The 14635-nt window shown below is 44.2% G+C and overlaps 1 protein-coding gene across 1 annotated transcript in view; it reads left to right on the forward strand.

Annotated features, from left to right (window-relative positions):
- Positions 1–14635, forward strand: part of PDZD2 (PDZ domain containing 2) — a 204638-nt gene that overhangs the window by 175294 nt on the left and 14709 nt on the right. Inside the window, 10 exon segments of the mRNA XM_039566737.1 lie at positions 607–739; positions 3542–3623; positions 4580–4683; positions 5462–5630; positions 6779–7569; positions 8734–8878; positions 10913–14226; positions 14228–14260; positions 14262–14333; positions 14335–14480. Of these exon segments, the coding sequence (XP_039422671.1) occupies positions 607–739; positions 3542–3623; positions 4580–4683; positions 5462–5630; positions 6779–7569; positions 8734–8878; positions 10913–14226; positions 14228–14260; positions 14262–14333; positions 14335–14480 (4989 nt within the window).

Below are 14635 nucleotides of genomic sequence, written 5' to 3' on the forward strand. Positions count from 1 at the left end.
ATCTAATCCTGCCCTCTTCCAGTTTAAAGCCATACTCCCTTTTCCTATCACTACATGCCCTTTTAAATCACACAGTGTGTTTTCCTTTCAGGAGAGTTTTGTTTTGTTTTTTCTTTTTCTTTTTTAATGGGTTCTGTATGTTAATTTTTAGCAAATACAGACTTACCACGCCCAATTTTTCCCTGGAGTCATTTCCTAAACTCATATCTAAATCATGAATTTCTTATCAGTGTTTCTCTTAAGTAATTCAATATGATGTGAAGGAACAGCCCATCTGAATCTCATTTTTCGTCTTCTGTGCTCAATAAGTATCTGAATGCAGAACTGGAATTGAAGCTTATTTTCACCCTGCTCCGAATGCAGACAGTTTTCTTGACTGATTTAATAGAGATTTTTGCGCTGACAGTAAGTGCAGAATGGGTCTCCCTCATGAACTCAAGAGGACTTAAACCATTCAAATCACTGGGAGCAGCAGCAAGACCAGCTTCTTTGAAAGTCACTTTTCCAGACCACTTGTGTCTCTGAAGAACCTTGGCCATCAGTTGAAGGTAAAAATTTTTGGCATGACAAGTGGTTGTGATTAGATGACTCTGTATCTCTGTGCAGCCGGGGTGACCAGATTCTGGAGGCGGATTCTGTGAGCCTGCGTCACGCCGCATTAAGCGAAGCCTACGCAATCCTGAGTGAGTGTGGACCAGGCCCAGTCAGCTTAATCATTAGTCGTCATCCTAACCCAAAGGTGAGGAGAAAATGAATAAGTGTATCTGGGTTGTTTTCATCTGGCACTGTAATTTGAGCCTTGCTGTCAGAAAAGCAGAAAATGAAGGAAATGGCTTTTTCTCTCAGTGGCACGTATTGTGCAAAATGTCAGGATTGTAATGATGCTTCCCAGTTTTGTAAGTCATAGCAATGCTGGACCGTCCCTGCTGCTTTGCACTTAGTCACCCACTGATCAAATGCGATTTTCCTGGAACTGCTTGAATATGACGTGTTCCCATCTTTCTTGGTACTTGGACGAAGTAGCAACGCAAATACAGCACAAGACCTCTTCTCCTAGAAGTTATTTTGCAGTTACTTTGAGTAGAATACAATTTAGGGCCAGGAATATAAGTATCAACAGCTTGAACTGATCAACTATAATTAAGTAAAATCTATCCAAAGATGAAAGTTTTCCTTCAGGAATTAAAACGTGAGAATATGGAGTGTACTGCTACTGAAAGCGTGCAAGGTCAATTTGGAAATAAGGCTGTATTTACAAAGTAAGTGTTCTCAAACATTTTTAAAAAAATGATGATAGAAGATGAAAGCTTATTAGCTAAGCTATAAGGAATAACAGCTTCTTTTATTTCAATATTTCAAAGAACTTCATGAGTGTATGAAACCTTCCTGTTTAAACAGGAATGAAGCTGTAAAAATATTTGCATTAGTAGGTCCAGAAAGCTTTGACTTTTGAACTCGTAACTACAAATGGAGGCCTTAAAGCCATATCTAGGAGAACTCAGGTTTCTTATTTTGTAATTAATCATGTATTTTCTGCTAAATCAAATACACAATCGGCAAATAGGGGTCTACTTGGCAGTGTTTGTTATCTTTGCTGGAAGGCCTGGTGCTGCTAGAAAGAAAGAGGCTGTGGTTCTGTTAAAGGGCTTATGGCCTAAGATAACAATATTTCTGGTGAGTCTGTGTGCTGTGCTGAACCAACACAATGGTTCAATGTGATTGCACTATTAAGGCATACAGACTTTCTGGAGAGTCTGCAAGGAGCATGGAAAAAAACCACCACGCTGTAGAACCTGCCCTTTTTCATCTGTCCATCTTCTTGCTATGGCAGGGTCTTGAAAGCTGGTGAGTGACCTAACTTGGTGTCTGCTGAAAAGATGAACTGAGTTAAGCTAATTGCTTGCTATTACTCAGTAACAGAGGGAAACTATTAAGTGACTCCGATTACAGTTTTCCATAAGCAATATTTAAGATGACAACAAATCCTTTGCCAAGAAATGTATGAAAAGCTAAAAGTTGAGCTGGAGAGACCCTAAAGCATTTTTCCAGTACTGAATCCATAATCCAGGCACTATTGAATCCATAATCTCTCATAACCAGATCTCTGGAGGAGTGTCCATGTGGGAACCCATATTTATTGTTATTTTACTGTCACCCGTTTTCTGAAAGCACTGGGGGATCCATAGAAAAGTGTGGGTATTTTATTTAATTTCCTCTTAATAATACACCGGCATGCAGATTGGAGTTAGGAATTAGCTTGTCTCTCTCCATTTTGAACTGCTTGAGCCATAAAGGACACTAAACATCAAAGCTGGCAGAGTTTGCAGAAGTGTGGATTTTTGGTTAACTTTAAAAAAATACTGCAGTGTGCCTGGGACCTGGTTTTACTCTTGGAACATGTTTCACCAAAAGGTTTGTGTTAAGGCCATGGATCATAGTCTAAGGACTTGGTCCATGTCCTGAAGGAGCTCCCTGTGCCCCAGGAGCCCAGGTACTTTAGGTTTGCTGTAAGGTCATAACACAGACTGGAAACAGAGATGTGTTTCTACAAAAGTTCATCTTGTTTTGAACATTTTTATACTTAATTTCTTATTTTATAAGACAAAAGGTCCACAGTACATTTTGCTGCTGAATATGTTTGCTTTGGTGTTTTCATGTACTTCCAAAAGAAATACCACAAAATTTTCTTTCTTCTTGTTATTCTGAGTGAATATGGTATTTATGCTACATTTAAACTGATGAGTTTGCTTCGGAATCTCTCAAATCTTCATGGTTCAGGAAGACTCAAGTTTGTAGTCTTTATTTATGCTGAATTTTAATTCATGGAAAGCAATGTGCATAGAAAGTATTTTTGACAGAATTAATTTGCTTTCAGTTCTTAAGTATATATTCCTGCAGACTAGTTGTTCCTGTATAAAATCATATGTTTTCCAGTAATAAGAATTTAATGTATGGCAGTAATTAAGGGCTAAATTAGCAAATCTGGTAAACCAGTATTTATTCTAAAACCAGAGAAACATTAATTAGCAATTACTGATTTAGGTTTTCTTTTCAAAAGCAAGGAGAAATGAAAATTAAAAAGACAGCTAATATTATGGGAAGTCTGGTATTCTTCCGGTAGGTTAAGTGTAGAATAGCCTAAGTTTCTGATGTATGCCTGTACAAAGCAGTCTTTGTCTATTTTAAAGTAGTCTATTTTCTTGACTAACCAATATACAGCTCTTAATTGAGTTAAAACTGGGCTGTAATAGCTTCATTTGATTTCTTTAACTCTGGGGCTCTTTTATTTGTTTGTATTGTGTGTCACTTGGATGCAGTGTTCATGTAGCTGGCAGGCTTCTGTTTCCTGGTTTCTGTAGGAAAGTGGCATCGAGAGAGTCTGAGTCAGGGCACAAGGACTTAGGAGCCCTCAACTAGGTCTTCTTTACTGCATCTTTAAAAATAGTGGCGTATATGAAATGAATCATGTACTTGTGATAAGTGGTAAGGCTCTTGTAATTTCTTGTACCCTGTTTGAGCTTTGTCTTCCACCCTACTTCAGGTTTCGGAGCAGGAGATGGATGAAGCAATTGCGCGTACTACCCACCGAGAGAGCAAGGATGCCAGCTCCTCTCACGTCACAGGTAGCAACTCTCTAGTTCTCTTCTCTAGTGTGTGTTCTTTCCCAGATGCAGGAACATTTAAGGGCATGTTCTGAAGTTCCCCAGCATTATTATTTTGAGAGCCCTTAAGGCAGCAGAACAGTGTACAGGGTATCATCACACTGCAGAAATTTTAGCACAAACATCTAGTTCAGATGGATCGGCTCTGCAGCTTATGTAACTTGCTTTTTTTCACTAGGCTGCCATGACCTGAACATAGGGTTGTCAAGAGGTGGTTGCTCTAACCTTTTTTCAAGATGAGGGGGAGTACAGTGTTCCAGTAGGGAAAGAACAGGGGGGACCTACTCCATCTGTGTATGCTTGTCCTTAATGGCAAAAAAAGTATTGTGACCATTTGAAAAAGTCCAGGTGTTGCATACTGGACTATATGTTTTAATGTCATTTTGACCTTTAAAGTCATGTAAAAATATCTGCTCTGGCATCTTTGTGATGTGTTCAAACTCTAGACTTAGCACTTCCTAAAGTCTGGCAGATTAAAGCAAACTCTTGGCAATGGCAGAGTGACCAGTAAGGTGATGTTCAGACAGAAATGTTAGATTTGTTACACTCCCCTTTATATGTGTGTCAGCTAAGACCGACTTTGACATTGACCTTGCCAGTGGCTGCTAATTTGTCTTTTGAGGTTGCCCTAGTCAGCAGCATGCTCCAACAGGTGGGGAATACCATCTTCTGCTCACCTCTTGTTCGTAGCACTGCCCTGGGCCTGGCTGGTGTAACATGTCTCTGTAGTAACATTCCAACTGATTTTAGAGAGAGCTTGTGAAAGGTTAAATAAATCTCGCTTTAGGAAAGCAATTCAGATAATAAATAAGTGGGGTTAAAGCGCAGTCACCAGCTCAGAAGATGAATGAGAAACTTGTTTGGTTATATGTACCACAACTTTGATTTTTGGTATCTAACTAATATGTGTTTAACAGGAGCTGTACAAAAAAGTCCATCTCCTAGCGTGAAGGCCAAACAAGGAGAGACCTCATCTCCCCTCAGCTGGACTATGAAACGCTTCTTGGAGCCAGCAAACCGGGTAAAAGGATTAGATGCAATGAAAATAAAGTCTGCTTCAAATTCAGCTTTTACTGAATCTCTTACTTGGTCAAGGGGCTCAAAACCAAACTGGTATGCTTGTTCCCTGTCACATGGGCTCCGTAAAAGGCTTTGTTTCTTGTGTCACACATTTAAATTGTGACAGCAGCAAGCTCCTGTTTGTCTGTGTGACTGTAGCCTTTGGGAGTGATGTGCACAGCATGGCAGAGAAGGCTCTGGGGTCCCACCTGCTACCACCTTGGAGACACCCCTGCTCTGTGGGACACAGAGACGAAGTTTGCAAGCGAGACCTGAACCTGTGAGCAGAAGGCTGAGACTAAATTCAGTCCCTCTATAGTCCCTCTATATAGCCATTGCAGTGGAAAGATCTGTTTTTCCTGGGAAAGTCAAGGAATGTGTAGACACTGTGTCTGGAGGTACAAAGCTTTCCTTTCTCTCAGTGTTGAATGTGTATAAAGGGAACTGCAAAAGTGAGTAATTTCATCCCTTGTTTCTGTACTGAACCACACCTGCAAAGCAGTGGGATTTGGAATCCTTTTTTATTTATTGTATTGAGTAAAAATGTGTTGGTGTGCAGTGTTTCAGCCATCCAATTTCAGCAGTTTGGCTCTCAATATACTGACATGTCCTCTATTTTAAAAATTGGCTTTAAACTTCCTTTATTGACACAGCAGTGTGAGTGGAGTCTGTGGTACTCACATGCAAGCAGGGGCTTTAAGCATCGATGACGGCTGGTCACCAGGCTCACTTCTCTTCAGCAGGGATCCGTCAGCTCTGAGGCAGAGCTTTCCCAGTACTTCTCCCACGATGGTACAAGCCATCTCCCCTTCTCTGATACTGTACCTGGCTCGTGTGATGAAGAGCAGCTCCGTCAGAAGAACAGGAACAGTTTGTTGGATGATGGCTCTCTTCTCCCTGGCAACCTGAGTAAGTGATGCAAATGTGTCTGGTCACTGGGCTTGTGGGGGGAGAGTCACTGAGTGCTGGGTTCCTATACAGGAGAGCTGTGGTGGTAGGAAATGCCAGGCAGTGTATTGCAAACCAGTGCTGATCGCATGAAATTCTGAAAAATTGAAGGAATTTACAACAATCCACAGAAATGCCTGTTTCCATGGTATTTTCTTCAAAACGCTGTTCTGATAATGTAAAGTGAGTTTGATTGGTTTGGATGAAATGAGATTGATAGCACTGCAGGGGATTTTTTTTTTCAAATGACTGATCGTCTTACGATCATTTACGGAAAAACTGTTCACAGCTATCTCAAAAACTTTGAAACGTCACATACAGCAAAGGGTCAATACATGTGTAAAAACAATCAAATGTGCAATTTTACATCAGATACTTTGCATGTGTGTCTTTCTCCCCATAGTAATTGACTAAAAGAACCTTATATGTCCTTACTGACATGCACCTGATCTCCAATTCAAAGGATATATTTGTCCTCCCTTTCCTGTGGTTCTCAAGTAATTTCTTTGTCTACAGCTTATTTTCTTTGTAAATTATTTAATGTTTAAAAGCATTTTTACATTTCTAACTACCCACCAAACAAAGCAAAACAAAATAACTTTCTATGAAATAAGATGCAGTTCTTTCTAAGGAGAACATGGAAAGGGTTCTTGGGTTTGCTAGTTGTTAGTTGGAAATTGATTGTTGTGTGCTTCAGTCTTTGTTCAAGAAAGCAATTTTTACTCTCTGTAAGTTAATGCAGGAGTCCTGAGCTTAGATTTAAGCAAAATGTGAAAGAAAATCTGTTGTTTAAACTAAAATACACATTTGAATTTGCATCCCTTTCTTCTTTGAGTCATAGTCATAATTTAGAAATAAACTGAAAATAGAATTAGATGTGCCAATGAACTGACTTTGGGAATTAACCATAAATTGTAGTGTTATCTGCAGTCCCTCTTGATGTTTACTGTAGTTAGAGGGAGGACATGAAAAGCCTGCTTTTTGCTTTGTGAAGAGGACTTAAGCTTCCTCTGCAAACAGAGCCACATGTATTCTGCTGTAGTGAGATGCATGGTGTTAAAAATCATCTGTAAGTACAGTTAAAGTATAACTCTTTTTTTTTTTCCTAGCTGCTAGAGATGCAGGAGTGACCAAGGCAAATGGTTTGGCTTCTCCAGCTAGTGGTAGGTCGTCTGGCCATCACAACAAGCATGTGGAGTCTGTCCGACCCGGCATCCTCAGTGACAGCCCCAAATCTGCCCGCAGCCCCTTTCACCGACAGAGGAGGGTTGTTTTCTATGACGGTGACGCCAGTGATGATGACGAAAGTTCCCACTTGCACAGAAGCCAGAGGGCCAAGAGCCAGGAGGATGCTGACATTGTCATTACAACCTCGTCTGTAGAAATCGATGATGAGAGCCAGGACAGTGAGTCATTGAGATACAGTGGCATGGAGACATCCTCCCCTGTCTTCAGCAACTCTGTGGAGTCTGCAGACAGCACTCTGGAGCAAATTGAATCTCCTTTTTTCCCCATCATAGCATTCGATTATTCAAGTGTGCCTGAAGTTCGTCTTGGCAGCCTGAGTTTGAGGGAGCTCCGGGAAGCACAACTTGAATCCAAGAGATCGCCAAAACTTGAGCACAGAGCGGTCACCAGAGTGAAAAGCATGATGAGCACTGAGTGCCGAAGCCTTCAGAGACACAGGACAGAGGAGCATGGCTCTTACAACAAGCCTGTTGCCAGGATGCTCCCTCACAGCAGGAAGTGTGAAGCACCTGATGTGGCCGGACAGGGCCAGGCTGAAGTCGTCACTTTGGTTCGCAATGAGCATGAGTCATTCGGCCTGGATTTGGAAATCCAAGCCATGCCCTTAAAGGTTGTTGTCACAGGGATGCGGCCAGGTGGACCAGCAGAAATGGTAATTTGAATTGCCTTGTTGTGATGTGCCTTCCCATTGCAGGGATGATTATTACTATTTTTATTGGTATTATTAAACAAGTGATCTGTTGAAAGTAAGCGCAAGTGAGGTGTTTGTCCTTGCTGGGCAAAATGTCTCACCCCATGTTGTTCTGGAGCTGCTGCTAAATAAACTGTTTCTGATTCAGAAGTGCACCCACGCTAATTCAAAACTAAGAGAGGCAGGACACAGATCCACTGAGATGATCTCATCCCCCCTTGCAATTGCAGTTTTGAGGGAATGCCATTTTTGTGTTTATTTTTTAAGTATGGGCAAAAGCAAACTGAGTAAATCCTGGTGGCAGAGGATGGTGATAACAAATGTTTATTATGCTTTACTATTTTATATGCACATGTCCCCGTATTACAGGGATCTGGAACCACAAAGCTTTAGCTGCTGGCCAGGTTTGCCAAGAGCTATGGTAGTACCAGTAACACACTGTTCTTCTGCATCTCATACATGCCTATACTAGTACGGATACGTACTTCATGGTGGTTGTAGAATTGCTACATGCAGAAGTGCAGAAAGAAGAATAACACTGATGTACAAACCTGTCTGTAGCATTTTTAATCTCATTAGTGGCCACTAGAGTAAGAGGAGATAGGGCATAGCAGTTTGAATGGGGCTGTGAGATCTGGGGATTTGGGTTGTGTTCCTGCCTTTTTCTCAGACATATTTTACAGTATTTAGAAACAAACTTTCACCTTGAGAGCTCAGTTCGTGTCTGTTTACTGGTTGAAGAGAGTTCCACCTGAGTAGTAGTTCATGCATGGAATTAAAAGATGACACACAGTGTTCCAGTCCTGAAGAAGCTAGGGCTGATCCATCCCATTTCATTTAACTAAGAGGGCTATGTCTTCCATCCTGATACTCATCTCTCAGAGAAACCAGCAGCTCTTTTGACCTTCCTGTATTAGATTGATCTTTAATTCTCGTCCTGGCAGAAGCACAGTCTGCTCTTTATTTATGTGCTGGCAAACTGACAGCAGTGATACCTGTGCTGTGCAGTGACATGAAGTAGGGGATGTTGCTCATAAGCTATTAATTGCTTCCCTGCAATCTTTACCTCTGTGGCAGGGCTTGTGGTGTGTATTTATAATTTCCTCAAATCTCTCATTGCGTCAGGGATCAATGGGCAAGATGGCTGTAGGAGATGAGATTACCACCATCAACAGCATCCCCGTCAGCAAGATGACGTACGAGGAAATCTGCTTGCTGATGCAGTGTCTTCCCACATCCGTAACCCTGGAGATCCAGAAAGCAGCATCAGGTGAGAAAGTAGTTTTGCTTTTGTACCATTTATTCTGGGTACCAGTGAACAAAACATCCTTGGATCAGCTGGGTCTGACCTTCTGCTGTCCTAGCTTTCCACATGGATTCAGAGAAGAGGACAGGGGGACATTGTGTCTGCATTGGTGAGCCAAGCAAAGCACTTCATCACCAAACCAGGCTTCAGGGTCCTCTCTAGCACCATGATAAAGGGAGGAAGGATATTCCTGTGTGAGGCATTCAAAGGTCCCACATGGAGTAGGTCCCTTCTGCCAGTGTTTGCAGAGGTCTGAGTCATTTCATGCAGTCCTGGAGCTAAAATGGCAGTGACTCTTATCCTGACAACTCATTTTATTGCTGTGCTTGTTCATTAAATATATTGGCCCTTTATAATCAAATTTCTCTCTCTCTTTAAATCTGAAGTTCTAGTAATACTTTTATGAATGGACAATAATACACTAAAAGCCTCTTTTCTTTCCTTCCCTTTTTTGCGTCAGAATTGTCTAAAGTGCAGGAAGATGAAACAGTAAACCCAAGAAAACGAAAATCTTATAAAAATGTTTATTTGGATGTTTCATTACAAAAGGTTTTCTAGTGTGAGTTGAAATACTTGATACTTCCTTGCTTTCTGCTCAGGGCTGATTTATGCTGCTACAGCAATATATGAATCCCCACAGACTGTACAAATTACGTGGTGTGGAAATGAGTGTTTGAAAAAGAAAAGCATACTTTTCAAATTCAGGAAGAACATAATATTTTGCTTTGTTCTAGCTTATGATCTGCTTTGTGTACCTATTAATACCTGGGAACCTAAAGTGCTTCCAGATGCTTGACTTCCAGTTACTCTTTAAGGAATTCCAGGCGTGGCAGAATCTTGTTCTTGTTTCCTGAGATTGCTGTGGCTTTTCAAACCAATAGCATTGGGGTAAAGACACATTGGAACTCCTTTGTCTGACACTTCTTGTGCTTCATCCTTCCCCTTTCCTTGTCCCACTGGCAGAAAAGGTGGTCTCTTCAGCATGTGATCCACCATGCTGAAGCAGGCCAGTACTTCAGATTCTAACTTGGCTGCTTCAGATTGCTGTCCTGAGGTGTTTTTCCCTTGTTGACTCAGGAGGAATCAGCACTTCTTAATATGGATACCTAAATTAAGTGATGTGGATAATCCTGCAGGTTTGTGTGAGAAGTACAGAGACACACAGGCACATTTGAATGAGCAGGAAAGGATGCTGACACTGTGAATAACTTCTCCTTCTCCATACTTTTTCAGGCCCCATGTCATAATAACTGGCCTCTGGAAGGCAGCTTGAATGGGGATGCGTATCTCAGAAGCAGTGTAGAGAGGTGGAATCTGGTGCTTAGGGTGAAGTGCTGAAAACTGAAGATGTGAGAAATGGGTGAGCAGGAATGTGTCAGAGTGCAGCAGTGACAAGGAGCTCAGTGTGTTGCCCAGGAGCAGGTTAAACATGTACTGGAAGCAAGGAGGTCTGTCCCAGAAATGCAGTAAAGCCCATGTGCTTAATGTATGCATAACATCACCCATGCATGTCACATTGAACATCTGCAGAAGTGCTGAGGGGTCAGAGCTAAGTTATTTATGCACAGACTGTCACTGTGTTATCTGGTCACCCTGGCTATGTCAGGGCTTTCTGTGCTCTCTGGAGTCTCTATTGGAGACTTGAGTGATCAAACAAGTGATGAGAAGCAGTGCTGCTCAGCGTGACTTGCTGCATGCTGGCACTTTGGTAGTTGGCTGCTTGACTGCTGCAGTTTCAAAGATGAGAGTTAAACAGATCATGACTACTCACCTTGGATAAGTGGATTGCTCCCTTCTGTGCACTACTCAAAAACACAGGGTTATGATTAATTTGAGTTGTTGTAAACATCATTACAGAAGAGGAGGAGTGCAGAACAGAATGAAAACATGTAGTCAATGTGGGTGTCTATTTTTGTAATAAAACCTGGTGTTTTCTATATCACTTCCTAGATTTGACAGGATTTTGCCTTTTTTTTTTTTTTTCAAATCATGATGCAGCTGTCAGCAGATTTACAAGCCTCATCCTGTCTCCAGGGGCAGACGCTCAAAATCAGGCCAATGTCAACAGCATCCTCGCAACGGAGGAAGAACAGAGTTCTGGGAAGCGAGAAAGAGTGGGTCTGCAAGCTGCTGTCAGCGGCTGTGCAGCGGAGAGAGCAACACTGCCGCCTGATGCCACCAGCAGGGACGTGCACAGAGGCACCCTGAAGGGCAGCCGTGACGAGGACTGCACGGCCATCCCTGTCACCGACATCGATGACCTGCTCAGCCAGATGGGTGCCTCCGAGAGCAGGGCCCCACGCACCCCATCGCGCGCAGAGAGTCCCCTCCGCGACGAGTACACCACGATGTGCTGCTGTGGCACTGATGAAGGCTGCCCCGGGTCTGAGCCACGAGCAGCCAAGGAGGAGCTGCTGGAAAAAACTGTGAATTGTGGAGCTAATGCACAAGGGGTTTTGGGGCTGTCTGTGTTGGATTCCATTAACACAGGCAAACTTTTTACTGTGAATAAAAACTCTTTAAATAACTATTCTAGGAATTTTAGCAGTTTGAATGAGGATGAGTTGCCCGCAGCAAACTCTCTGGAAGGTAAGAGGAGTGACCTGTTTCCAAAGTCAATGTATGGGGCTGCGGAGGATTCTCACTCGGACACAGAGTCTGTCACAGAAGCCTTTGACAGTGCTAGTGAGGTGTTGCTTGGGCAATGTGCTGCTGCTAGTGCCCCTGCAGGCTGTACTGCAACAGAGTCAGATGAGGAGCAAATTGAGATTTGTTGCGTGAACGACGAGCTGCAAAAGCCCGCGCAGGAGCATCATCTCACCTCTGGAACAAGCTCATCCTCACTGTCCCTGCTGCATCCTTACAGTGGCAAAGTTTTGCAGAATGAGGGCTGTGCAATGTGTGGGTCACTGGAGACAAGCATCAACAAACTAGGTTTGGAAGATCCTGGTGGTCCCACTCCATGTCCCTCACAGTGTCCAGATGTGTCCTCTGCACCCTTGTGTTCTCCTTCCTCAGTTTTCCTGCCAGAAAAAGACATCCTAAAGAATTCAGTCAATATCCCTGAAGTTTACTCTTTCTGTAACAATGGTGCCTTACGTGCAGAACAGATGGATTTGGGGAACAGTAATGAACATAAGAAATGCTGTGAATCCCTTGAAGAAAAAGGATCTCTGCACTGCAAAAAGACAGGCTTTTGCTCTGCTAGAAATGTCAATGTCTTGGAGAACAACTTGATTGAGAAAGAAGGATGTCGTGATGAGCAGAGATCCAAATCTGAAAGTGAAATGGCCGTTGATGACTGTAATCATGCTGTTAATTATTGCTTGGTGAAGAAAGAAACCAACAGTTTGTCCACCTTGTCTAAAACAGACAGCAATCATGTGAATGCATCGCCAACAAGAGGAATATCACTCAGGTCACCCTTTCCCACTAGATCTAAAGATCCAAAGGCTAATGCAACTCATGACTTGCCGGGAAAAAATGAGAAAATTAACTCTGTGACTTCAGGAAGGACTTCAAATGGAAAAGTCCAAAGCTCAGGCACAAATCACTGCAAAGGAGCTGCAGTACCGCACAGCCCATCCTCACAGAAAAAATCCTGTCAGGAGTCTAAGGCAATGGCACAAAAAAGTATAATGGACACCCTTTTAAATAATCAGAAATCTAAAGCAGGACCAAAGCTAAAAGGGTTTACCATCAAAAGCAAAGCAAAGACAAATTCAGATTCTTCTGGCATTACTCCTACCAAAGTCAATGGGGCTGATCAGAAAAGGGCTTCTGTTTCTCCACAGCTGTCCCCCAAACTCCTGGGAAAGAAAACACCGCTGTCCCGTAATTCCCCTACAAGCTCAGATCCTGGAAAGAGCATTTCAGCAGCCTCAAAGACTCTGAAATCAGAGCTAGAAAATAAACCATCTCTGGTAATTTCTGAAGATTCACTTCTGCCTCTCTTGAATGGCAGTAGCAGCCCGACCATGAGTGGTGAAATGAAATGTGGCTGTGGAGAGCTATCATGGGGAAAGCCAAAAGAGAAGCAAGTTTCCATGCAGGCTGTGGTGTGTCAGGGTAAGGATGCTAAGGTGGATGATTTCAGAGCCAGAGACAGTCAGTCCATAGTCACTTCACCTCCTCAGGGGGCACCAAAAGTTGAGTATGTGAAAGGGAGGACTGATAACCCTGGAACAGGCTTGAACACAATCAAGAGCATCTACAGCGCAGATGACCTTAGGCAGTTAGATCTGCAAAATGTAGGAACATCTGCTGAAGCCTGCTCTTCTTCACTGAGGTCCCCCTCAGTTCAGCAGGAGCAACTGGAAGGGCAGGAGATCCAGCGCACCTTCATTGAGGTGAAGCTTTCCTCCTCATCGTCCCCTTCCTCCTCCTCCTCTGCCTCTTCCTCACCAGCATCGTTTTTGCGGCTGCCATTGCTGGAGAAAACAGAAGAGGTAAACGCGGAGGTGCCTCAGCTGACTGAGGAGGTGGGGACTGTGCAGTATTTCTCGAAAGCGGACACTGCTGGAGACAGACATCTGTGTGGCTTGTCAAAACCTGTGACGAGGACCTACTCAATGCCATCCCAGTTATCAGGTCACTTGAGGGAGGACTGCCATGCTGCAGAGGTTCACCCTGTGCAAGGCCCCCAGGGCCAAACTGCAGAGGAGAAATACGCACAGGCAGCAACGGGGATGTTGAAGATGGTTCACCTGAATCTGCCTAACAGCCAGAGTGGAAAGGAACAGGCGTACGCCTCCAAAAGTGCCCAGAAGGTCAGTGACATCAGCTACCCCACTGCTGATAAACTGAGAAGCTTCAGGAGGAATTACTATTACTATGAACTGAACTGGCCACATGAGCCGATTTCATCCTTCTCTGTCAAACAGAGGATCAAATCCTTCGAAAACCTGGCAAATTTTGACCGGCCCATTGTGAAGGCCATTGATATATGCTCCGCTGCAAGGTTGCCCCTTGCCAGGAGGTCGTGTGGTGGGTTGGCCACCACATCCAGCTCTGCTGAGGCACCATGGGTGCTGCGGCGCAGCTTGAGCTCCTATGGTGGCAGCCCTAGCCCAGCCAACGCTGTGGCCAAGTCTGCCCCTGGCACAGAGCCCGTATGTGCGACCGAGGGTGGCAAAGGGGACCGAAAGCCCCAGAGGAGCGAGGAGGACGGCGCTGGGGCAGACGTGTCCGCCTTCCCCACCTTGGCCTCGCAGGTGCGCCGCAGCCGGGGCCTGGGGCGGCCGCCACTGTCCCGCTCCAGGCTGCGGGAGCTGAGAGCCCTCAGCATGCCCGACCTGGACAAGCTGTGTGGAAGAGGGCTTCTCAGAGCCACCACAGCCCGCCTGCTTTCAAGACAGAGCTGGAAATCACACCCCATAGAGCCCTTGACACGTCTGCCCAGAGCGGGGCAGCTCCACCAGGGCCGCTGCAGCCGTGCGGAGCTGGGTGCGATGCAAATGGGAGCCTGCAGCCCCCGGGACAGCGGCTCAGGGACGCCAGGTTCTGCCTCAGACGATGATGTGCCCCATGTCAGCTCTCTGGATGGGGGAAACAGCTGGTCCATCAGGTTGGTGTCAGCTTTGCTTTTATTGTTTCATCCCTACCCAAGGCAAAGCTTCCACTCTGCTACAGGTCTGCCCCAAAGCATGTTTCAGCTGTGGCCCCAGCCTGCTGTCCCTTCATAGTCTGAGGGTGCCATTCATGCTCTTGATGCCTTGGAGC

Source organism: Corvus cornix, chromosome Z (genome assembly GCF_000738735.6).
Source record: "Corvus cornix cornix isolate S_Up_H32 chromosome Z, ASM73873v5, whole genome shotgun sequence".
NCBI lineage: Eukaryota > Metazoa > Chordata > Aves > Passeriformes > Corvidae > Corvus > Corvus cornix.